At 31.0% G+C, this 25,481-nt stretch overlaps 1 protein-coding gene and 1 long non-coding RNA gene across 3 annotated transcripts in view; one reads left to right on the top strand and one right to left on the bottom strand.

Moving 5' to 3' along the window:
* The window catches only part of msi (RNA-binding protein musashi), a 67,041-nt gene that overhangs the window by 34,509 nt on the left and 7,051 nt on the right, over positions 1–25,481 (top strand). Inside the window, exons 2-4 of one of the 2 annotated variants that reach the window (XM_015513001.2) lie at positions 2,107–2,207; positions 2,371–2,606; positions 24,928–25,477. In XM_015513001.2, the coding sequence (XP_015368487.1) occupies positions 2,578–2,606; positions 24,928–25,477 (579 nt within the window). In that variant the 5' untranslated portion in view covers positions 2,107–2,207; positions 2,371–2,577. The remainder of the gene's footprint in view (positions 1–2,106; positions 2,208–2,370; positions 2,607–24,927; positions 25,478–25,481) is intronic. The other variant, XM_015513002.2, reaches the window with a different exon arrangement.
* On the bottom strand, positions 24,079–24,792 carry LOC149056183 (uncharacterized). The gene is made up of 2 exons (XR_016191296.1): positions 24,670–24,792; positions 24,079–24,557 (listed from the first exon to the last, which is right to left on the bottom strand). It is a non-coding gene; the product is annotated as an uncharacterized LOC149056183 (long non-coding RNA).

The following is a 25,481-nucleotide window of genomic DNA, read 5'->3' as shown; positions in this document are numbered from 1 at the left end:
AATGATACAATATTGTTTCTTCGAAAATAAATCGTATCTATAACATAAAACTACAAGTCATGCAGACGATAAAATAACTTATAATTTATCGCCTAAAATTGTGCCCAAACGTATTATTGTATCTTTGTCTCCTATGTCGCTTTTTCGCTTTGCATACATTATTAATATCATATTAAACGTACAGGTAGTATTTAAACAATAATCTATATTTAACGTCCATATAAATAATTTACCTTTGCGTGATTTAAATTCCAATCTCTGCTGGATAGGTGTAGATACTATATACATAAATAAAAGTGTTATACATTACGATGGTCAATTTCTCACTCGGTATAAATCATTTGGTATGCTGCATTTAATTGTTCGTGTTGTTATCTCAGTGAAATTCTCCAGAGTCTTGTTCTATTGTATCACACGATTGAACATTTAAATCATAACAGTTTAGCTTTACAATGTATACATGACTGTACTATATAAACTGGTATGTATATACATTTAATTTAGGTGCGCGTTGTATAATATTATTAATTGCTAATTACGGATCAAATACAGACAATATAAAATTGACAGGAATATACAAGTTACCTATATCAAAGTTATTATAATTGATAATAGTAACTGTAATTAATACACTACAAATTTATACACTTAAAATGATTGAGATATTCTGTATTAAAAATCTTACTATTTTTATAAAGCCTTTGAAATATCCATTTCCATGTATAATCTCAAGTTCCCATTCTTTTTATAAAATACAATGTAATTATGTCTATAGATGTAATATTATACTTCTTGGATGTTCATAATGAACTCTGAAATTGAGTGAGTTAGATTATAAATTATAATATGAAGTTATATAACAATTTCATCATTCACATAAAAACCAAATTATTATTTTATTTTTTGTAAACAAACTTTTCAGTCAACTTAAAGTAATGGAATATATTAAGATATAACGTAGGTACACGTTAATGTTCTTTAAGTCAACTAGACTGGAAAAACATCATTAATGTTATTAATGTACTTGAACCGAAATGGAATTAGTTTGCAGATTATAGAAGGTTGTAAACAAATTCTACTCGAAACTGTATTATAATAGGGCGCGTTGTTCTGTCCTATAGCATTTTGCGTTTTTTATGTCCCATGCAGCATAATATGTTACTGAGGTCACTACAATCCAAAATTATTTCCTATCACATGTATAATTATAATAAGAAGAAAAAGAATACTTAATTTCGTATGTTTAAATTATACAGTTTTCATTCATTTTTCGCAGATTTTGTTATTTCCACTGAACAATGTAAAACAACCGTTGAAAAATGCAAGTTTATTATTTTGATAACTGAAGCCTAAATAATAAATAATAATATATTCCAAATGAACGTTATTCCCATTTAATTTAAAACACATAATCATAATAATTTACAACGCGCGATTGTACATATTATAATAACAATAATTGTATCAAATTTGAATAATTTATGCATTAATTAATGTTTGGAACGATTTCTTAAAAGCAAGTAGAATCTTCAGACCGGCAATATATTAGTATGTATTTAACCAATTTAATAGCCAAATGGTAACATTACTATTAGGTACATATTAATTATAGTCATATTTAATCGTTTGGTTTATTAATGGATATAATAAATAATATCACATTAATATTATAATTATAACATATATCATATTTGACAATAATCGACTCCTTCTATCCTAATAGACTCGATTAGTCGGTTACTGGACTATATAGCCCCGTGGCCGAATAAACGACCATAAAACAAACACGGGGATTAGACATTACTGTAAAAACTCGACAAAAAATCTCTTTGTATAAACATTGAATATAATCCCTTTCGGGGTTGTCGTCCGCACGAGATAAATGGTTTTGTTTGCTCAGCCTGCCGGTCATTATATATACATATATAATATATATATTATACGTCTCAAGTTCCTAGTTTTTTTTCTTGCTGCGTCCCGTTTTTGTCGCAAACCGTAATATACCTAGCGTACCACATGCACATCATAATATAATAAATAATAAAAGAACCGCGACCCGTATACTTGTCCGTTAATTAATTTGTTTGTTTTTATGTGTGTCCGCAGATTCCAAGAGATCACTTCAACGAGAGTTACCGAAAAGGTTTAACACTGGCTATCGCTACTTCCAAACTGTATTCCCAGGCTCCTTTACGAGTGTCAACGAGGTAAGAGAATAAAACGAATTTGCACACAGCGTTTGGAAGATTTATTAATTTTAACATAACTTTATATTAATTAACAATCAACGAAACTTGTATACATACATTTTGCATATAAAATATACACAACACACATGTATTCTCATATTATGTACCGTGGTTCTGTTAGGCTATACTTATGAGCGTCCTTGACCGAACCGTGTTCAAAGTTGAACACAAATTATTATAATGCCGGATTTAACGTTTTCGTGTCGTTGATGTGGTTGGATAGAATTTTCCGACCTCAGAAGCCCGAAGGAGGACGGGAATACTATTCCTCCTACTTACATGAACACACCCGAAATTCGCGTCCGTTCGGCCGTGTTCATACCTGTTCATGACAGACCCTCTATTTTTCAGCCTTAAGTAAGTCATATGGGTAGTCAGAGGAGTCTATTGTTGTAAAAAAAAAAAAAACTAAAAAAAATAACTTCGTAGATCTGTAGACGTATGAGTAGAAGTTTGTGGTTGGTATTATGATAGTGTCCGTTGAAAACTTTTTATTTTAATTGTTTTATTTGATTTATTATATTGTTTTTTGTATACTTCTTAAAATAACTTGACAAAAACGGCTTGATCAAAGTTTATTCATAATATTTTATATAGATTTGTTGTGCAGTACATCAATATTATAGAATCATTAAAAAAAATTCACTAATCCACTAATGCAGCGATCAAACAGCTGAAATTTGCACATGGCTTCAATATATTGTTATAATCATAATTAATACTGACATTTATCGAATTACGGACGCTAATTTTCTCTTGCATTAACACATTTATTAATGTATATATTGTTCTCTTCTGCTTAGACTATTTATATACATATATATCTTCATTCTTTTATTATTATTTTGTTACTTACCGTGTTAAATATATATAGTTTTTAGTGTGTTTAGAATTAAAAATAACACAAAACGTGTTTTTATTTGATTGAATTTTTATGTATATACATTTGAAGTCTCTAGATTGGGTTAATAATCGTCCTAAATGGTATTTTTTTGCATGGTTATCAAATTTGATTGTGAACAATATTTTTCTCTGATGGATTTTTTGTTTTCTGCATCATATTATTATATCAAGTCAAATTTATTTATTTTGTAGGAAAATAATCGTGTTAAATATTCTAATATTGATCCATTACTATTATTTATTATTATAGGAAAATAATAGTTAATAATACAAAACCTATATAGATACTCGTATATTACCGTTTATTGTAATATTTTATTCGACACTCTAAGATTTATTATGACGTCGTCGATTGTTGAACTTGTCGTTACAAACACCAAGTCGAATATATATTATGTTTATATATGTATCGTTTTTGACTTATGCATTATTCAAAAACGTTTAATACATATACACATTCAGCCTTTTAGAAAAAGTAATTTTTCTCTGTACATATTTAATGTATAGCTTAAAAGGTCACTATGTCTAAAAACTATATAGGTTTTTATTTTGTGCGGGACAAAAGAGAGACCACTCGAAATTGAGCCTTTGCTTTCATACATATAGGTAGTAGGTACAGACTCGTTTACATTATGGAACTAGCTATAGTCATTAAAATAAAGTGTTACCAATAAATATGAGCCTCGTATACAAAATACCAGTCCTTTTTTCACAAGTGCATATGACGCCATTAATTATTTATCGGCCTATTTTACATATAATTCCACATAAAAATGCAATCACTTTCATATTATTTTTACTGTTTGATCAACGTATCCCGCGTTTTTCTATGAATAAAGGCAGTTTTTTTCTTGGTGTTATGGCTCAATGGAGCGGTAAATTAATGTTCATCTTGGTCGAGCTAAAGAGTCTTCAGATAAACAAATTTTAAAAAAAACCGTACGCAAAAGAATGGTTGATATGTAATAAATAAATAAAAAAACCCATAAACTGAAATTGAAACCATTTTATAATAGCCTGGATAAGATACAGACTAAAGATGCACACAAATATATAATATTGTATTTTACTGCAATATATGTGAAAAAATAACAATGGTATAAAATAATGTAACGCATAAACCTACATAAATGCTATAACTATGTTGGTCGAGTGCTCTAAATTTCTAAATATCAAGGTGTTGTAGTGTCGTATAATTTATGTTAAAGATATATTCATGGCAGATATTATGATGACTCGTCATAAATAATAAAAAAAATGACAAGTTTTACAAAATATTTTTAGTCATAACGTTCTCTAGTTACATTTTTAATTAAAACAAAAAAATAAATCATGAAACAAAATGGGATCAATCCAATAATTGTGGTTTGTTATGTAAAATAAATGTATACTCTTTTGATTAATTATATTTCAATATCGATAGTGCCTATGATTGTGCCAATCATTATAGGAGTTGAACTGTTTAAGGGAATAATCTCCGTCTCTCCGACAAGAACTGATCAGATACATGACGTGAAAACGTAGTGTAGGTACTTGTATGTTCAATAAGACAATTTTTGAATTTTTTCAAAATAATCTAGCCCCGGATCCTCTAAAGTAAAATGTAAAATTTTTCTCCACCAGTACGTGATATTAATTGTTAATATAGTTTTTATATCGCAATATTAAAGTTATGCTTGAAATCTTTATGCAATCCTACATAGTACATAATAGATATTATTGTCATAGTTATTTGCTTTCACATTCTCTAATACGGTTTAGTATTAAATATTTAAAGACATTTTACTCTGACTTATGTTTACTGACATTATTATAGTGATGATAATTCATTATTTTTGTACGCACTTTTGTTAAATAGTAAATCTATAAATAGTATAATATTCGTTTTTTGAAAACACTCTATACACCGAGTTTATGGTTAATAATATATTATGTACCTATATTGCATCCGTACGTCATGTATTAAATATTATTGTTATTATTATAAAAATAACTGGTACAGTTGAGTGTGTGCGTCACGCCGCCGCTCAGAATAATATAATGTCGCGTCGTATTCCTCGTCGGGATGATGTTGAGGGGAAGTGGTGGTTCGTGTATTCCAACAAACGACTGGCAATATACGTAAATATAAATTAATGTATAAACGTGTGTACAATGTACATCCGTGGGCCGTTAATCAATTTGCAACTTTTAACCCGCTGTAGATTTATTACACCCGCCCAATGCCCCAATACATTCGCTACCGCGCATTAAACGGATACGCCACCGCTGCATGCACTGCACCATCGTCCATCGCTATTATAGCACCCGGAGGGGGGATCGAGTGTTTTTTGATTTCAACGACCAAAATTGCGAGAGCATGACGTTAACTCTGTTTAATCCTTGCTCGGAGGACACAGTCAAATGACGGGAGGGGGGTCATTTTGGTTCCGCGCCGCGTAGATAATATAGCGTCCAGCTTAATAAAGCCGTTTTTGAACAAATCTCGTATTATAATACTCGTGTAGTATCATAATGCACGTATTTCGAACCACCGAGATCGAATGGGATCAATAATAGTTGCACATTGTGTTATGTTCGAATGATAGGTATACGTTGTCCCTCGTAGACAAGAATATTTTTTTTTTTAATTTGTATGGAATCACCCGCCGCTCATTGATTTATGCATTCACATGATTATGCTTGAATTCGGTGATTAATTCTTGCAAGGTATCTTGCTTAGGTAATCCCAAGCGGTGCGAAATAAAACCCCTATTTAATGATTCTAATTTTTAATTTTTAAATAATACACAATAATGTAGGTAATGTTTCAATATTTTTGTGTTATTATTCCGGGACACTGAAGTAAAATCGAGATCAATGCACTCGTGATGATGATGGCTTTTATACATCACTGCCCGTCAACGGTATATTCCACTCTTGCGGCCTTCACGACTATAGTCGTCATTCGTGAATACAATGATATATATTTATAAGCGAGCACCGCTTAATGTTTTTATTATTATTATTATTATTTTTAATAGCCCACCATTGCCACGGGTTTCGTCGTAAACAGAAGAGTTCTATTTTTACAAAACGACCGGTACGCACGCCGTAGACCGCGGACGTATATATATATAGGTATAACTATGTAATAAAGGTTTTCGATAAACGTCGTCGAAAAATATAGCCACCTCCATGCGTTTGCCGTCTTCAAACCCCAAACCCGACTCTGTCCATAAAAATCGGTAACCGTATATGGGAAGTCAACAACATACACGGTTATGTTTTCCGACTCCCGTGACTGTGTGTGATGACTGTATACGTCTAATATTTATTATATTTATTATATATATATATATATATATATATATATATATATATATATTATATACGCCGCCGTTTGCGCGTTCGGTAGCTGTTGTTTCGGACAGGAAATAACACGTCGTTCCACTCCGTTCAATATATTATATTATACCTATGTGTACCACGTAAATATTATATAATAGTGGGCTCTGTCTGCTATATATAGCCTATCCTTTCCCTTTTTATGGTGACGGGGGCACGGGGTAGTATATATAAAGTGCATAATTTATTATAATACGTAATAATATATATAGATTTATATAGATATATATCTATAATATATATATAATATATATCGTTCAGTGTAACCATCTCTCGTTTCCTACCACACTCCTCGGTCATCACCCTATAACTAGGTAGTTTGTTAGTTAAAATCGGTACCGCAAAACGTCATGGTACTCACAATATATACAGTAGGTATATATTTATACAGACGAATGAAACGTAAATCGTGTTTAATGTCTTATGTATTATAATATATTTTAAAGTTACCTACAATATTTGTTGTAAATAGCGATATTTTCTGTTCGTGTTATGATGCACGTCGCAATAACCGAGTATATTATATTATAGGCAATTGGGCACACGACCGTGGTATGTTGAATTATGATTCGCAGGGAGCATGTAGCGTAATGCGTTTTAGGTACGTATATCTATCATATTATTGCCGATTTATAACGGATATATTATAAGCGTTTGTTTATAGTAATCGGTTGGGTTAAAAATTATTCTTAACAACATCTATAATAGGTTCTCGCCGTCGCCACGACATTGATTTCTTCGCGCAATTATTAGAACGCACAATAAGTAATTACTCATAGTATATATATATATATAATGTTTATTCATACGTACGTGGACACGTGTCGCATAGTAATAGATAATTATTTTCTCAACGATTCCCAGAAAAGCTTCCGCATTGATTCAAGTATTTTGTACCTTGAGCTATTTGCCGCCGTTTATTAGTGTCTAATAATAATTTTAAATCGATAGTTTGATTAAAAAAAAAAAAAAAAAAGTTTAACCATTTTAATGCAATAAACTATAATAATATGCCCTTGCACAAAAGCTTTTAGACAAATAATTTATTCAATTAATTAACATTGAAAATATAAACAATACATTTATTTATGTAAACATTTAATACAGTGATAATGTATATGATATGTGATTTATATTGAATTATAAGTTATATTTTTAACATTATACGTCATAATAATAATAATCATTTATATTAAAACTTTAATAGGCAGTTCAAAATAAACAAAAGTGTAATTCTGTTAAGTCAGTTTTTAAATATATTTTTTTAAATCGATTCAGCTTATGCAAGTCTTAAGTATTTTCGTTTAGTAAACTTTCCAAGTTACTCTAAAGCACGTTCTGTAAGCGCGCCAAGTATAATATACATTCTGATTTTAACTCGCCAATAAAGTTTTACTGTTGTACAAAAAGAAAAGTTCAGAAACATTATCACCGTCATTCTGATAACATAAACAATACTGAAATTACATTGAACAACTATAAAAGCATATGTTACCACCATTAAAAACTAAAATGTTTGATTCAATTCTATGCAGATGCCGTGAACATAACGGTTATTACCGTTTAGAATTATTGACAATTAAAATTATAAAACAGTCAGCAAGTAATAAATACAATGGAGCTTCCCCTATTTTTATTACTTCTTAAATTTAAAAAAAAAAAGCGGGAAAGGATATCGTTCTGCTGTAGAGTAGATTAAATTATTAATACTATAATAATATTTTTAAATAATAATATTTGACTTTCCGGTGGATATTTTTATTTTTTTTTAAAGTTGAAAAATTAAAATGTCAGTTACCAGCTCAAAACTAATCAAAATATTTTGAAAATCTTATCAAATATTGAAAATGTCTATGTAAACATTCAGTTAAAATTTCAAGTATCTGCGGTCATTTGATTTAGAGTTACATCACCAAAATAAGAAAATCACTGAATGAGAATTCAAGTGAAAATCCAATGTTGTAAAAATTTTTAATTTCAAAAACGCTCATAAAAATTTAATTTGAATTTCCGGTAGACATTTTTTTTTGTGATAAAGATTGACAAACTTGTAAGGAATCTTGTATTAAAATTTCAAGCTTTTCTACTCAACAAATAAATTTTTATCAATATTAATAATTTAAATTAAAACTAATAATCATCGAAAATTGCATGTGACTATAAATAGTTATAGTAGTTGGTCGAAATTTTTGAAAATTTGATGGTGTATAGAAAATACTTATACAAACATTCGGTGAAAATTTCATGTATTGATGATGGTCATTTGTTTTAAAGTTACATCAAAAACCAAAATTTTGTTGAAAATTGATAGCGCGTAAAAAATCCCGTTTTTTACTTAATTTTTAGTTTGTTTATCCCAATTATTAAGAAAAATATTGGGAATTTTTTACTTTTGACCCCCTAAAGTACCAACTAGATTCATCGCACTTTCTGATCGAACGAGGTACTGAAGTCGAAAATCGAAGCACTTTCGTGATGACAGACACAAAAAAAAAAATACATCATGGTAAAATCAATACATTTTTTGCTCCGTTCAGAATCTAAAATATTCTAAATAAACAATAGCAAAAAAAGCAAAACATTATATTTTATAATTTCAACTTTACCTACACCTGCAGTAGCGATTGCATTTTTGTATTTGCAACCACCACCGGTAAGCACCACCCACACGATAGTTAAATTTATTCTAGGAGACATATTTAGAGCTTAACTTCGCAAACTATTTGTATGTAAGTTTATGATAATTTATAACAATAATATTTCATCTAAAACTGATTACGTGTTCATTTCTATTTTGTGTACCGGTCGTATTCAATCTTTGCCGAGATCGCGCTCTGAGACGGTTGCCCTTGCCAATATGAGGGTCCATCTACCGCTCGAGTGCTTACACCTACCTACCTATATATATATATATATATAATTCATAGTTTCATACGATAATAATGTTTCTGAAGAATCTCCTTGGCATTCAACTGAGCAACTTGCAGGTTGGTATTCATTATCTCCTATACAGGCACTTGACTCAATAATATATATACTCGCGAAATTTTGTGCGTGCCGCTCGACTGCCATATATTATATTATTATTATGTAAGAATATCGTGTTACACTGCGATTCCTTTGGTAATGGGAGGGGGGGGGGGGGTTACTTGGGGAGGTGGTAGCTATACGGTATAGAATACTCAGGTAGGTGGAAAATTCTTTGGAAAGTGCAAGGGTGGGGGGAGGGGCTGCTGCAGAGAGTGCGTATAATCTCTTGACAAATTCACCGGGCTGTATACGTCCCGACGGAATATAATGACGCGAAATCGCTGCGGTTGCATTTTATGCGCTCACAATGCATCGTGCGAATATTATTATTATATGAACAGGGACGAAAAAAAAAATACAAGAGACACAAGGGGGTGTAGTGGGGTCAAGTCTCGACTCGTCTATATTGATGGTATATATAGGTACCTACATATTATATAGAATGAAAACTTTCCGGTTGGATGCCCCTGCCCTCGATCGGTACAATAAGGTATACATATACAGCCATATATTTATATATATATTATTTAATATATACATTTTAATCTATCGCCAACGCCAGTATGCAACGAATAATATTATGCGTGTGCGCGTAATAACATAAAAATGCTTTTATTAATCCTTTTCCGCAACGAGAAATCGGAGCCAAAAAGTGTGCCCGCTTATAGTTCTATATGATATAGGCGACCGGCAATACTCGTTATATATAATATATATTCTCGCTGTTATAGTTACACACATGGGGTACCTGCAATGCACCAAAACGCGTTTCCATATATAGACGCGTACGATAGGTCACCCCACATTTTTAGTCCGAAGCCGTATTCCGTTCTACACGTATTATATATTATATATACCTAATATATATATATTATGTAGCATATACGATCGCGCACGTGCATCTATTTAACAACTGTTTTGTACGATTTCCTTGACGTCGGAAGCCTTTCCGGACATCGTACGGGTTTCCCGTACAAATCCAAATAATATATATATATATATAGTGTTGATATATATGGCGGGTCAGAGCGGGGACGGATAATCCACTTTGGCGATAGATTTCCAACGATATATGAGCAGTAGCTTGTACATCTATATAATATATACTAGCGTAATGCGAGGATACACAAACCCATATTATATATATATATAGAGAGAGAGAGAGTGAGTGAGAGGATATAGGTACACCATTACACAACGACAACGCGCGACGCATCAAGACCGGAAAGAATACCTGCAATGGGTACTGACTACTGGGTAAAGTGATAAAAACCGCTCGATGGTCTCTCGTGGGTATACACACTATGTACAACGTACATGTGAATTCCGGGACTTGTCACGTATTGCATCGTTAATAATATAATATATTATATATATTTGTGCGTGTATATGTCTAAAATCTAAATCTCAAATATACAACGATTGACAACATCTTGTGTACGTTGTATATTATATATAAGTTCTGTATAGTCTAGGAAGCCGTGATCTCGTCGCGCCGTAGGTATATCGATTTTGTTTGATAAAAACAAAATAAATAATCATTTTCATATGCTAAAAAATACAACCGATTGCAGACCATATACTATTAAACTATATAGCACCTACATGGCTACATTATTTACTTATCACACGCAGAGTTATTTTTTATTAGTCAGGCGTGAATAATTTAGGGTTATCAATACGTAGTATATACATATTTTGGTAGTTATAATAGTATAAATGGAAAAATAAACCTAACATTATATATATTAAGGTAAAATACATTTAGAATAATCCACACATAACGCGTGGATCTGTTGACAGTAAGCTCGGTGTGTGACTGAATTTATGAGGGTTAAACGCAGTTTGGTGCTTCGTCACTCTACCCTTATAACGGTCCGCACCATATTTTATACCGATATTGACAAACAAACTTAACTCTCAAACTAAATCAATTATAATAAGTAAATATAAGTGAATAAATTTACTCGAACAAGTCGTGTACAAATATAAAATATGAGAATATTTTATGAGAATCTTAAGAATAACTTCTAGATAAATCAAGTGTTAAAAATATCACATTCATGGAATTTAAGTTCATCTAGATATTCAGAAATATTTACTGTTATACAAACGTTTAATTTTAAAATACATGTATTATTATTGATCTCCTGAAATACCCATATAAATATAATCTTTTTTTTAAACTGATCATAACATGTAACAATAGATATAAATAATAATAATTTAATCTTACTGTCATACCATACGAAGCTTGATAAACTTATTTGGAGGAGCTGAGCCCTGGTTTGATTTTTTCACAAGCTGTATTATTTACATGGATTTGTGACTAAAACAAAAAAAAAATTGGAATTAAATGACTTAAATATTATAATATTTTCAAAGATTAGGTAGTATTATAATAATATTATAGATGATATTTAATTATTAGCTTATTAATGCATTTTATGAAAAATTATAAACATATCATAAGTGTCTTTATTCGAAGTAAGTGCATTGTATAAAGTATACTACATTCATATTTTAAAAAGCCGAACTTCCACCAATACTGTGAATATTATTAAATGCATTGTGTCATCAACCTTTAATGTATGTATTTTGTAATTGAAATGTGAATTAAAATAATTATATACATAGTCTTTTTTCAAGCGTCTCATGTAAACAAATAAATATATAAGCCGCATAGTTGCTAATTGCTAATTTAATAACAGATTGTTAATTTTAAATTAAAGTTTAAAAAATATGTATATTGGTATTTTCATGAAAATTTAGTGTCTGAAATACTTTAAATACCTTTTAATATTATTTTTTTTATAGTTTGTGCATATATATGGACGTTTACAGAAACTAATTTTAAACTAATTATTTGGGAAATGTTAATTCAATTAAAAATACCTATATAGCTTGATAAATATGAAATATGTATTTTATGAACATCGGACTATAATAATAATTAAATGTGCAGTAAAGTACACCAACATTTGAAATGATTATATTATATGTTTATTTTCCGATAATTAAATTAAATATGTTTTACGTCTTTAATTTTACCGTGCCAGTTAAGTTAATCTATATTGTATTAAATTTCAAAAAAGTAATAATTACTTTATATCCAAACCATTATAAAACATCTTTTAAAAATTAAAACATTATACCCTTTGCACGTTTGGTAAATGAGGTTATTTCATATTTGGTATTAAATAAAAGATTAAAATATTATGATTTATTACTCGACACAGACTAAAAGTTCTGCTTAAAGTATTATTACTTTTTAAAATTTATGTGTTGAGTACAAAAATTATGGTCATAAATTATATCAAATTATTTTAAACGATAATATTGATATTAAAAATAAACTACCTATAATATATTATTAAACATTTACATTTACATTTATATAGTACTTACAGAAATAAATAAATCTATATAAGTACCTATAGACATAAGCGTGCGTAGGTATTCTTGGCAGGGGAGGCAATACTTTAGCTAAGGAGGTCCAGACTCCAATCCCCCCACCCGATTTTCTCCAATTGGTAGGTATAATATTATATTTTGGTGTAGAGGAAAATCTCGCAGGGGAGGCAACCGCCTCCCCTGCCTCCCCCGTGCGCACGCTTATGCTTATAGAAGTATTCTTTGACAATATAAGCCCTTATAAATGTAACAAACCAATAGTAAATGCAAAAATTTAAATTTTAAAGTGTGATATTTTGTAATTGATTTTCCAGTTGAGTTACGTTAAATTAAGGTTTAAAACCTTTACTTCATTTCCAGCATTTTTGTTTCCTCATCCACGTGGTATTCATTCTGTTTACTTGGAGAATGTTGTAGGAAAGAGTATTTGCTAATTTTATATTTCACCCATGCGTTAAAATCGGAAATAGCCGTTGTTTAATCTCGTTATTTTTATAGATTATCTCGAGAATGTGTAATGTACTACAATATCGTGAATCGTGATCAGAATTTCATATAAAAAAATAGTGATGTGGATTACATTAAGATAATCTTAAATAAACTATCGGCCTAAACTTATGAAATACAGTTTTCAATTAAACTATGCAGTATGTTGTACCTATATTATGTTATGCAAACACAAAATAACCAAAAAATATATTATACGAATCATAAATTTTTTCTATTCAAATTTAGCATAATCTTCTCGAGTATTTTAAGCTCAGAGGAAACTGCCCATAATCCACATTTGGACACTGTTGGATTATATTTTGTGCATATATATATATATATAATATTTGATACATTCATGAATATATATATTTATATATATATACGTAATTCGTATACGTCACAGACTTGCTATTTTTATTTTTTCGACAACTTTCGTTTTGCCCTATAGAAAATTATTAGATTTTATGAAATAACCTGCCATCTTCCTTTATTTTCGACGGAATATTTGGCAATATTATATAATAATAATATAATGATGTAAGTAATAAGTATTATAATATGTAGATAATGTATTATAAGCTATAATAGTTATTCGTATCCACCATAAATGCAATTGTAGTAAATCGATAGGTACTATAAAAAAAAACTAGAATATCTATATATTATGTATGCTGCAAAGATTCGACGTGTAGGTTTCAATGTATACTAAATTTACAGAACTTTATGTAATGTTTATAATGTTTGCGACCGTACAGTTATAATAGTTCTGCGAGGGTGTTGTTTATATTTCGTTGTTATTTCTCGGTTTGGAAAACATCGACTCTTACTATTTGCCCTATATCTATATATTATACAACGATCGATCGATTTAAATATTTTATCGTCCTGCAGGTATAGGCATAATTATAATAGTATCAGACGATACTTCAGAAGCAGTAATATAGAGAGAAAGTTTCACGCAAATCTTTGCACGGTGCATCTGTTGCACCGCAATCAATCGCTGTAATCTCTTTTATTTAATTTTTTGATTTATATATTAAATTATATTAATTTTTTTTTACACGCACTACACGCAGTTTTTTCTGAATACCGTCGCCCTTAATATTATATCGTGTATCGATCGGCCGGCCGAGGTGCCTCGACCATATAACATATAATAATATGGTCGTGTATATAATATGATAAGCTAATATGGTGAGCTGGTTTATAGAGACGAAGTGTAATAATAATATCATAATCGTCTTTTAAGCCCATTATTGTACGCCCGCGATGAGTTCAACCGAGAAGAAACCCGTGGCGTGACTGTGCGTGTTTACTTTGTGACTTGTGAGGTGTACACATTACAGTATTACACACATACGTTATTAGCTCAAACCTTTGAATTTATCTATGTTCTATTTGCACACAAATTTCTACGCGCATTTTCACTTAATATTTTTATCTATATTCTATATGGATAATTTCCGTTTATAAGCATATAATAATAATGCGCCATCGACGGCTGTCCATCGCTACGGACGCTCCCGCTGTAGTACATAATAATAATAATAATATAACATTAAACAATTTTATCCCTAAGATTAGCGTATAGAAACAGAGGTTTGTGCAAGCCAAATTCCAAAAGGCAGATTTAGACCGGTAGCCTTCAGACCTTTTTTTTTTTTTTTTTTTTTTTTCCTTTTGTATCAAGAGCCAGAGAAGGAACCGCGTTAGCATTACTTCTCCTCTGACTCCCATCGTTTATTGATAACAATAACAACGACAATTATTAGTGGTGGGACAATCCCCCACTCGCTAATATTACAACAATCTTTTTACATCAACAATATTTACAACAACAATTTTTACAACAACAATTTTTACAATAACAATTTTTACAACAACAATTTTAACAACAACAATTTTTATAACAACATTTTTGCAACAACATTTCTTATCGCCGCACCTCCACAGCCTGGCGGACTCGCTCCTCTTCTTCTTTGCGTGAGAAGATGCGTTCGACCATTCCATAGAACAGCCGAGTAGCCTTCAGACCTGTAGATTATGATAATTCATTTTTAATACATGCATTTACACCGATCTACCTACCTAATAGATTTTTATTATGATTGACCTTATAAGTTTTAAGAGTTCGGTTAGATTATTATGCAACGCAAGTATTAAAATAATTTATTATTATCACTCATCATTTATTATTTGTAAATGATGGTTATTAACGTAGAAATGATGGCAATTCATCATCATGGGCCATTTAGAACGGAAAATGTGCTGGTAAACATCTATTTTGCTGCGCCTGACTTGAAACTACGCATGTTTATGTTATATAAGTTTATATTATTCTAATATGTACTTTACTGTAATTTTATTACTATGATATTATATATTTATGTATAATGTATAGTATAATGCATTACTGCTACTGCTGCCACTGTCGGTAATATGCTAGACAATGATTAAAGTCGTATCTATGTGCACGCTATATATTTGACCCTATAGATTTCGTGCCAGACGCGACGCGTCACGGGCATAATGTATTGTTATATAATTATTATCATTGTTGTTGTCATTATTATTGTTGAACGTTTTCCGTACCACGAGTGTATAAAAACAAAAAGTTCACATTACGACGTTTGTGATTTTTTTGGTTTTCTTTTTACACAATTCGTCTGTCAAAAACGTAAAAATTAACACTGCGCAGTTTTTCCGTTGTCCTTATCGTTTAGATCTACCAGAAATTATTTGAAATTATATTATGTTTAAGTCAAATCCCGATAAAAATAAACATCTATTTAAATTAAAGACAAAAGTCCCGTTTAAGTAACAAAAATATGTTATTATAAATTATTATATGCAATTAAATTAAGCGCTTCTATTTGTTTTGATAATAATACACGCGAGCAATACGATTGCCGTATATGTGTTGGTGCAACGTGTTCGCGCTTCACGTTTTTCTTAACGGCCATAATAATATGCGTTTCATAGACATTTAAAACGCCGCAAATATAATTATTGAGTGTATACCGCATAAGATCCACGCCAGCAGTCGTAATCCCCTCGCTAGCAATACTGTTCGAATCCTCCCACCTATCCCTCCGTTGCGGCAGCCAAAAACAACGCAATAATTTACCGCAACATAGTATAATAATGTGTAGAAGTTCGTTGAAATCCTCTGAAATAAATCGAAACCGTTATACCGCAATGCCGCGATATTTTTTTGGCCGTTCCATTCGGTTTAATAATAATTCTTACCGCGCCTACCGGGAATGTCGTATCTAAAAAAAAAAAAAAAACCTAAACAGGATTTAAAGGCAATTTACTTGATGGGATGCCGAGGCCACCGATATCGTTACTAAAAAAGTAAAAATATATCATACATTATCAATAAAATAATAATATTGTGCACAGTGTAAATACGAATTCATGTCGACGGGAGCAGTGTGAAACAAACCCAGTCTAACCGCGTTCGGTTTTTCCCGCCACAACCACAACGGCTTCTTTCGCCAAAGAGGTTCGGTTCGCGTACGTCGGGGTCCATCGCCTGTCCGTAGTTGTCTTCAACAGTCTGTCCCTCCGACGTCGCCACCACGACCACGGTATCCATTTGGCCACTGCGCACAGTGCGCACCAATCGTTCGACAACAATAATTTTTTATAGAGTGTAATAACATCGAGTTGACGTTTCACAGTTTTTGTCGTTTCCATTCGATAATCATTACTTCAGCGTGATCGTCGTCGTGTTAAATTATTTTTTCGTACGTCCGCCAATCTCCTTCATTGTCCTTACAAACTTGAACGATTATTTGCCGTACGATGTTCGAGAAAATGTGAGTATTTCATTTACGATGTAATCATTTCATATCATATTATTATAATGGTGTAAATCACTTTAAGTACATACCATAGTAATTAGTAATTACGATGGTGGTGATACCGTTTCATTTTTTACGAATTCCGTGTTGTAAAACCGGGATTTTATCATAACGTTTAGCTCCTCATATATAAAAAATAACATCCGCTCTTCTTCGCCTAAGCGGTATCCGTGAATATTATTATAATATTTGCCGGTTCGTCTTGTCTGCAAACACGGTCGTTGCGTCGTTCTCGGCACGTTTTCAATTAATGTAAATTAGGTACATCGTGTATAAAATATCATCAGATTATCCTATGCCCCGATACTTTATAATATAGTTTAGGTGCGAAAAATCAGATTACATTTAAAAATAACAACCTGCTGTTTGAACAATTCACAATTTGCGATTTCATCGGGCACTCTGTGTAAATTATTATTTTTGGCATACATTATGCCTCGCGTTCGATGCCGTGCGCCGTGTGAATAATATGCGTGTTATAAACTTGCAAACAATAATCTATTATCGTTTATCAACAAGACAATAATTTTTCGTTTACTAGTTTTTACAGTGCTTTTGGGTCGCAGTTGTAACACCGTTAAAAAGGTCAAATCTGCCGACATTTAGTTAGGGGTTAAAACGATTACCAGGTATTTATTAATAATACCTACAATATTATACACTTTCGAAGTTTTATCTTGTGAAATGCTGTTCAGTACAACACACGATAGTAAATTGGTTAAATAACTCGAACGATTAGTGAGCCGTGCGTGTTGGCAATTTTAAACGGCAAACTACATAATATTTTTATTTTTTATTGTGAATGTCGCCCTATACTACACGGTATTAATTTTTATTCCGGTGATGACATAGCATTATATTATTATACCTGGTAGTAGTGTAGGTACTAGGTAGCCAAGTTCTTTTTTTTTCTTTTTGTTACTTTGTACACGGCCGTTTCGTCTCATTTTACGACCATGGTGGCGTTGTGTTGACGATGGAGGCACTATAAGAAGGGATGAAGTAAAAAAAAATATCATAATAATGTACAATGCGTTATTGTAGGTTCTTCTTATCTGGGTTTTCGTTTTTATACCCATGCCACAATTTATTATTTACAACTGCAACAACAATAATAATATTATGTCTCGTCTTCGCTGCGACCCGGTCGTCGGGGGACCTCCTCTGGAAATTAAAAACATTCGTTTTACTCTTTGTTTTCTCGACGGTTTCTAAAACTATCACTGACGCACGCACTCCACAACTTTTTTCGGCGCGTGCGATAATATTACGTCGCGTCGTCTACAACTTAGATATTTTTATTATTATTATTCCTATTATTATACGAACGCGCGATCAGAAGATTTTTCCTATCGCCATCGACGAATTTTTACCGGGGGCGATGATAGGATGGCCTGAAGCGTTCATGACTACGTCAGCAAATATTTTTCAATGTGCCTTGTTTTATTCGCGTCTCTTCTCTTCAACGGCGACGTTGTAGGATCTCCTCAATACTCCATTGTTCTAGAGAGTACTTTTCCCGAACGGTTTTTTTCCACACCATCCCCGCTTTCTCGGGACTCGAGTCCATACCGCTACCGCCTATTGGCATGTATACTAGGATGAAGTGGCGCGCGTATTTTACACATAATAGTATAACTCCCACTCGACGTTTTTAATAAAATAAAAGCACGGCCTGCAAGTGTTTCAAAAAACAGAAAATCAATTTTTTTCCGCAGCTGTTTTATTTGTAATATCTATTAGGTACCTACCTACACTGAACATATAGGTACATTTTTTACTTTTTACGTATTACTATATTAATCATGTATGATGGTGATTGGTAAACGCGGCAAACTGACGAATAAAATATGTGCAAATTTGATCGGGTTTAGCTCCACCTACAACCCCCATTCGCTCAACAATATTCACCCTATTCTTTCAAACCACGACGGACAGGGGAGGAAATGTGTACTCGATTGCGACCGTCACTGCGGGAATCGGCGGGGCACGCCGCCAATCGACTCGGAGACGTGATTGTGGCGTGGGCTGAGCGCGTGCCACTGAATATACTGAAGATGACATGAAGACGTCGCTATAATATAGTTATAGTTGCTTCTGGACAGATTTCCTAAATTAATAATATTATTACGTCGCTGTAGGTCGCTTTGGTTTAAGAACTGTTTGTGTAGTAATTATTCATACCGTTTGATTCCCGTTGTTACTTGTTAGGGGGTATTGTCCGTATGATAATCTGCCAAATGACTCTTTAGGTCTTATCAATATTTTAATATATTTTTACCCGTCAGTCGTCTTTTCTGTATGACAGATCCCGAGTTTTTATCCATTTTTTAGCTTTGACTATAAAATTTATAAATTCCTGTGTACTCTATGGTAAGATATATCTATAGACAATGCTTTTAATAACAAAAATGTTATCACTAACACGCAGACACCTCAAACATCGTATTTAAACTGTTTCCAAAATCGTTGAAGATCGATCGAATGTGTGAAATACAAATGGATGGTGTTCTATTTGTGACATAGGTTAGAGTTGGGAATGATTTTTCTGCCGAAACATTGGATATTGGTTATTAGTTTATCACGCGACTTGAATATCAATGAATATAAATTATGATCTACGTGTTTATTAGTAAAGTATGCAATACTCTATATAAGTAGGTATTAATTAGAGTTACACCGATAGTATTTCTTCTAAAGTCTATATTTTAGTCAAAAACAAATTATTCATGAAATTGAGTCTGCGCCACTTAATTCTTAACACTATGTTATATTTATATGTGTGTCTAAGTATTTCTGGCATCTGAAGGTTAAAAACTTTTTTACTTTTTCAATTTAGCTTGAAAAGGATACTCCATAAATATACTCTTAACTTGCATTATACACTTTTGTAGGGAAATATACACTTTAGCATTCGTTGTAGCTTTGAATTCTATCATATCGTGATAAAATGTGTTTTTAATAAGTTTTTATAGATGTTTTTTCCTCTGTTCATATAGTTATATAATATACATTAAATAAAACTTGATGGGTTCAAAAACATTTTATAAATATTACTTCATCTTACAACAATGACAAAATTAAAACATTTTTAACACTGCCCTTTTAGAATATTAAAAATTCTATTTTCACAATGCATTCAATTTTCATTTAAATTTCATTCTAAGCTATATACAACGTCCATACAATGTACAAGCATAATATTTTATTTCTAATTATGAACGCTAACGTGTGGAATATTGTTCGTAATTATAATTTATATTCGTTCACTAAATGTAAATTTATAAAAATAAAATACTCAAACTGTTGTGTTGGATTGATGATTGTTCGTGAGAAACAATTTTTTTTCTAATAAAATTATTAAAAATAATTATTTCTTTTTTCTTTTCTGACTTAACTATAACCTCGACTAAAACATTGATATTAATATTTGTATAAAGGTATATTTTATAGAAGTATAGTTAAAATATTTCAAGGTTTATATCACTTTTGGAAATATAGCACATAATAAGAAATAATAATCGTAATATATTGTTGTCATCTACACAAAACCGAAACAATGCATTTAACTCAATATAGAAATATGATCAATCGTCGTATTTTGATTTGAAAAAAAAACAATGACCAGTCTGAAACTAGTTCGTATATATATATATATCTTGTAGTCTGTTTAAATTTTTTCTTCTATGTTCCATCTTGAATACGGAATGCATCCGACTCCTTCCTCAAAACACAATATCAGTTCTGCATACAGAATAACATTTATTGATTTAAAAGTGTAAAATATAAAACGTTCAATTTTTTTTATCTTGGTCTCGTTAGATTGTGTCTCGGGTTTGTTAGAACGTATTGGAGTATTAATAATGTTGAACTATATTTCCTTTTCAACGTCAAAATGCGTTTGCCATTTCCGTTTCTTTTTCTCGGTCAAAGTGTTATTTTTATTTCATTGTCATCGATTAAATTAAATTTTTTTTAGCCTTTATAAAAATATGGCTGTGTATAATTTTTTTTCTTTTCGTTGCTCTATGTAGCGAGTAACGACCAAGTCAATTGAAATACTGCGCCTACCGTCTGAACGTGACAAAAAGATAAGAAATAATTTTATATTGTGTTTTATGTATGGATACATTTATTATATAAAATAACTGTGGAATACGTTTTTATTATAATTTATAAGATACGATCAAGATGATAAACTTAAAAATGTTTTAAAAGTTTGGTCTGACGTGTCATTATGGAGTTATTGATTTTCTTTTAACCCTCGAGTTGTATCATTGTAATCGTGATAATTAATTCGTGAAGCACAATGGTATACAACTATTATACTAGAGTCTATCAAATTTAACATTGACTGACTGATGATTAATACGTTTTTGCTTTGTTGTAAAGTTGTGTATAGACGCTTTGGCCAAGTTCCGAATAGACAGATGTTAGAAGAGGGGGGTATTTAGGTAATAAATATAACATCAAAATGATTAATGTATACAGAATTACAGAATGAGAGTGTCTAGTGTTTACAACTAAATGTTATCAATTTATGTTCTGCTTTTAAACGTGTAAGAAATATATAATAAACGATATCGTGTAGCCACTTGACTCGTGTTGTATTAGCATCGTATAAGATATTTAAAAATAAAATCTCGCGTCGTATAGTTATAAATACAATACAGACATAATCTCATTTACGTAAAATTGTACTAATTAATAACTGTATATTTTTTTACATAGATGGTACAAAAAATAAAGATATACCTATTACCCATTATAATGGGTCCGGTCACATTGACAAATTTACTATTAGGTATAATACTATAATTATTCCTTGTTTAAATTACATTTTAATCGTTTGCATTCAATTTAATCTTCGTACTTAATTTGACTTGCCGACTAATGACTTTTAATTGTAATAGCACTTTACTGCTACGTGTATGGTACTATTACAGATTTATGTTATCGTTATGGTGTTATATTACTATCACTTAACTGTTACTGGCCGTAAATAAGTTGAGATACAAATTTTCACTACATTGTAATTCAACATACTCTAATTCATTACTTATTTATACTGTTCTCTGTAGGTTTACAGTTTTAATATATACATTTTATTGGAACATTTAATTGGCCAATAATATTAAAAGTGAATTATTGTGTGTGTTATGTACTATATCGTGTCATATAATGTTCCATCATGCACTATGCCACATAAATATTAATAAAAACTTTTAAAGTTGTATTTTCTATTATTTTGCTGTCGAAGAATCATACACGGATAGCATAAAGATATTAACTTTAATTTAACACTTTTTTCTATTCTATAAAATAAATTAATGGCATAAAATAATTATAAAAAAAAACTTCGTACAAAGAAATTACTAAATTAAGAAGATGAAAATAACAAATGAAAAAAAATTAACTAACATTAGGTACTTATACTCGTTTATACTATTTATATACTAATACAAATTAGCCGTAATAATTATTATTGACTTGAAAAGTTTCAAATATATAATTGTTCATTTGATTCCAAATAATTTGCCTAAATTTAAAATATATTATATAATTTAATATATTACCATAATTTAAGTAATTTTTTAAAGTTACATTTAAGTTAAAGTCACATTTTCGTGTACCTAAATTTGTAAAATGCACTATTGTATATATCTACATCTTTATGAAACATAGTTAATTATCCAATCAATAATGTAATACATATGTCAACTCCATTTGATACATATTTTCAAAGATACATCTATATTTTACATAAATAATAAGCTACTAACTATAATAGTACTATATCGTACCTACAATCGTTTAAATATTTATTTGGTTATTTATTATATATTGACAAACTTTAATATAATTTAAATTTTATGTAATGTGTATTTGTGTTATTAATATTTAAAGTCTCAACATAGTTCTTACATTCAATATCAATACAATTTATCAACTCAATACTACTTAATAATATAATATTAACATACTTTAGATTATAACTTATTAAAACTTTTATTATGAAAACACATACTTTCTAATTCTTACAAAATAATATTTTGATCGAATAAATAAATAAATAAATGAACGAATCAGACGGGGAATTATACTAGATAACTATAAAATCATTGTAACTAACAAGAAAAAGTTACGATTTTTTTGTTACATTCGAGTTGGAGTTTTAATAATTTTAATGTAACAATAATGAATTTGAAATCGTAATCTTATATAATTATTATATTTTACTACAAAACCTATCAATATCTACAATCTTGACACAGACATATTTATTAAAATACCTAGGTACACAAAAATAGGCAGTTAAAATTCTAAAAAATAAATAGGTTGGTATATATTTACAATTATTTTTTTAGTTTCTGTTAACCTTATATATTTAGTAAGTTTTTGCCATCTCACCATTTAAATTAAAACAGAAAAACTTTAGATATATAACATATTGTCATATAAGATAATTTTATTTTTTACACAAAACCTTATAAAAAAAACTCCATTAATATTATTCATTATCAACAATAAATTCATAACATTTATAACTAATCAGGGGAAGTATGAAATGCGTCATTGAATATTTATAAAAATACATATTATAATAGACGATTTAATATTTAAAATGTTGGGACCTAAATATATAATTAACGAAAGTTCGAGTAATAAACATTGCAACTTGGTGTTTCCAAAAATATTGTATTGTACCTATTATATAAACTTAAACGTATCAATTCACTAACGAAAATATGTTTGTATATTAAGTAAAGTAAACCCTTATTTTAATACAAAACAAAAAAAAAAAATGCGTCAACACGTGATAGATACAAATAATATACATGTTAATAGTTTAAATGCGATCCATATGTTTGGTATTCAGGACTACTTCAGTAGAAAAAAAATCAACAGCGAAAAAAAAATTCCTCCCGTTCGTATTATTAAATGTGATGATGATTCTTATTTCTTCCACTGAATTTCGTTTTTGCGATTATTGTTGTTCTTTGTTGTTTATATATGCATCTTTGAAAGATGGATGTTGCTCACGTGGACGACAGCTCCGAAAATGTCCCGCTACAGCAGTACATTTTGGATATGTGACATTACTGCTGTGACAGGACAATATCGGAGTGTTATCCATTAAATGTTGTCGTAAAAAGCATTTCTTCGATGGTTTTCTCTCTACATTCGTATGCTATTTGTAGTCTTCTAAACCCTGCGAAAAATGCATAAGTGATATAATATTGTTATAAATCATTTTTAGCTGGTTTTTTTACTATAAATATTATTATTATTTACATATTAGAACAAAGTTTGTGTAGACTTACCATTTATGTTATTGTTGTTGTGACGTAGCTGTTGTTGGTAATAATTGTATGTCGCCGTAAAATTGCTGTTTATTATCCGCACTTCTTGCGATGATAATAAATATTACGATTGCAATTATTCACCTGTAGACATACAAAAAAAAAAAAAAAATCATTAATAATAATAATTATAGACGTAAAAAGAAAATAATATAAATCGCGCTTAACGCCCTAACGTCAATTTTTGTATAATAAACACATTTTTTTTTTTCTATACAGTTTGGGAGTGGATCAAATGGCTACGTTGGCCGAACACGCGGCTGACTTTAGCGGCATGCTGGCCGCTAGTGGTATGGGCATGCCGCAGCCGATGACCGCCACACCGGTGCCACTCGCTTTGCACCCGCACCACCAGACAGTACGCGGCCCGCTACCGGGCCTGGTGAAAATCGCTCAGCCTCAACCGACGGCGGTGTCGGCGGCCAACAAGTCGGGTTCGCCTCTACAAAACGGCAACCAATCGGCTCAAGACGTCGCGGCTGTGGTGGCCGCACAACAGCAGCAACAACAACAGCAACAACAACAGCAATTACAACAACAGGCCATCATCGGCGGTGGCAAACAGAATGGCGCCGTAGCAGTCGAACAAATGGTTTCGGCACCATCTCCCAGCGGTCGGTCAACGCCAAACAGCAGTACCGAGGGCACGTCGGCCAAACTCTTCGTCGGTGGACTCAGCTGGCAGACATCAGCCGACAAGCTCAAACAGTATTTCGGTATGTTTGGTGATGTGACCAACGTGCTTATTATGAAAGATCCCATCACGCAGGTAA

This window comes from Diuraphis noxia, unplaced genomic scaffold (assembly GCF_037042655.1).
Source record: "Diuraphis noxia isolate RWA-SAM2 unplaced genomic scaffold, SU_Dnox_SAM2 contig0004, whole genome shotgun sequence".
In the NCBI taxonomy this organism is placed as follows: domain Eukaryota; kingdom Metazoa; phylum Arthropoda; class Insecta; order Hemiptera; family Aphididae; genus Diuraphis; species Diuraphis noxia.
This window is presented reverse-complemented; position numbering and strand designations above follow the sequence as displayed.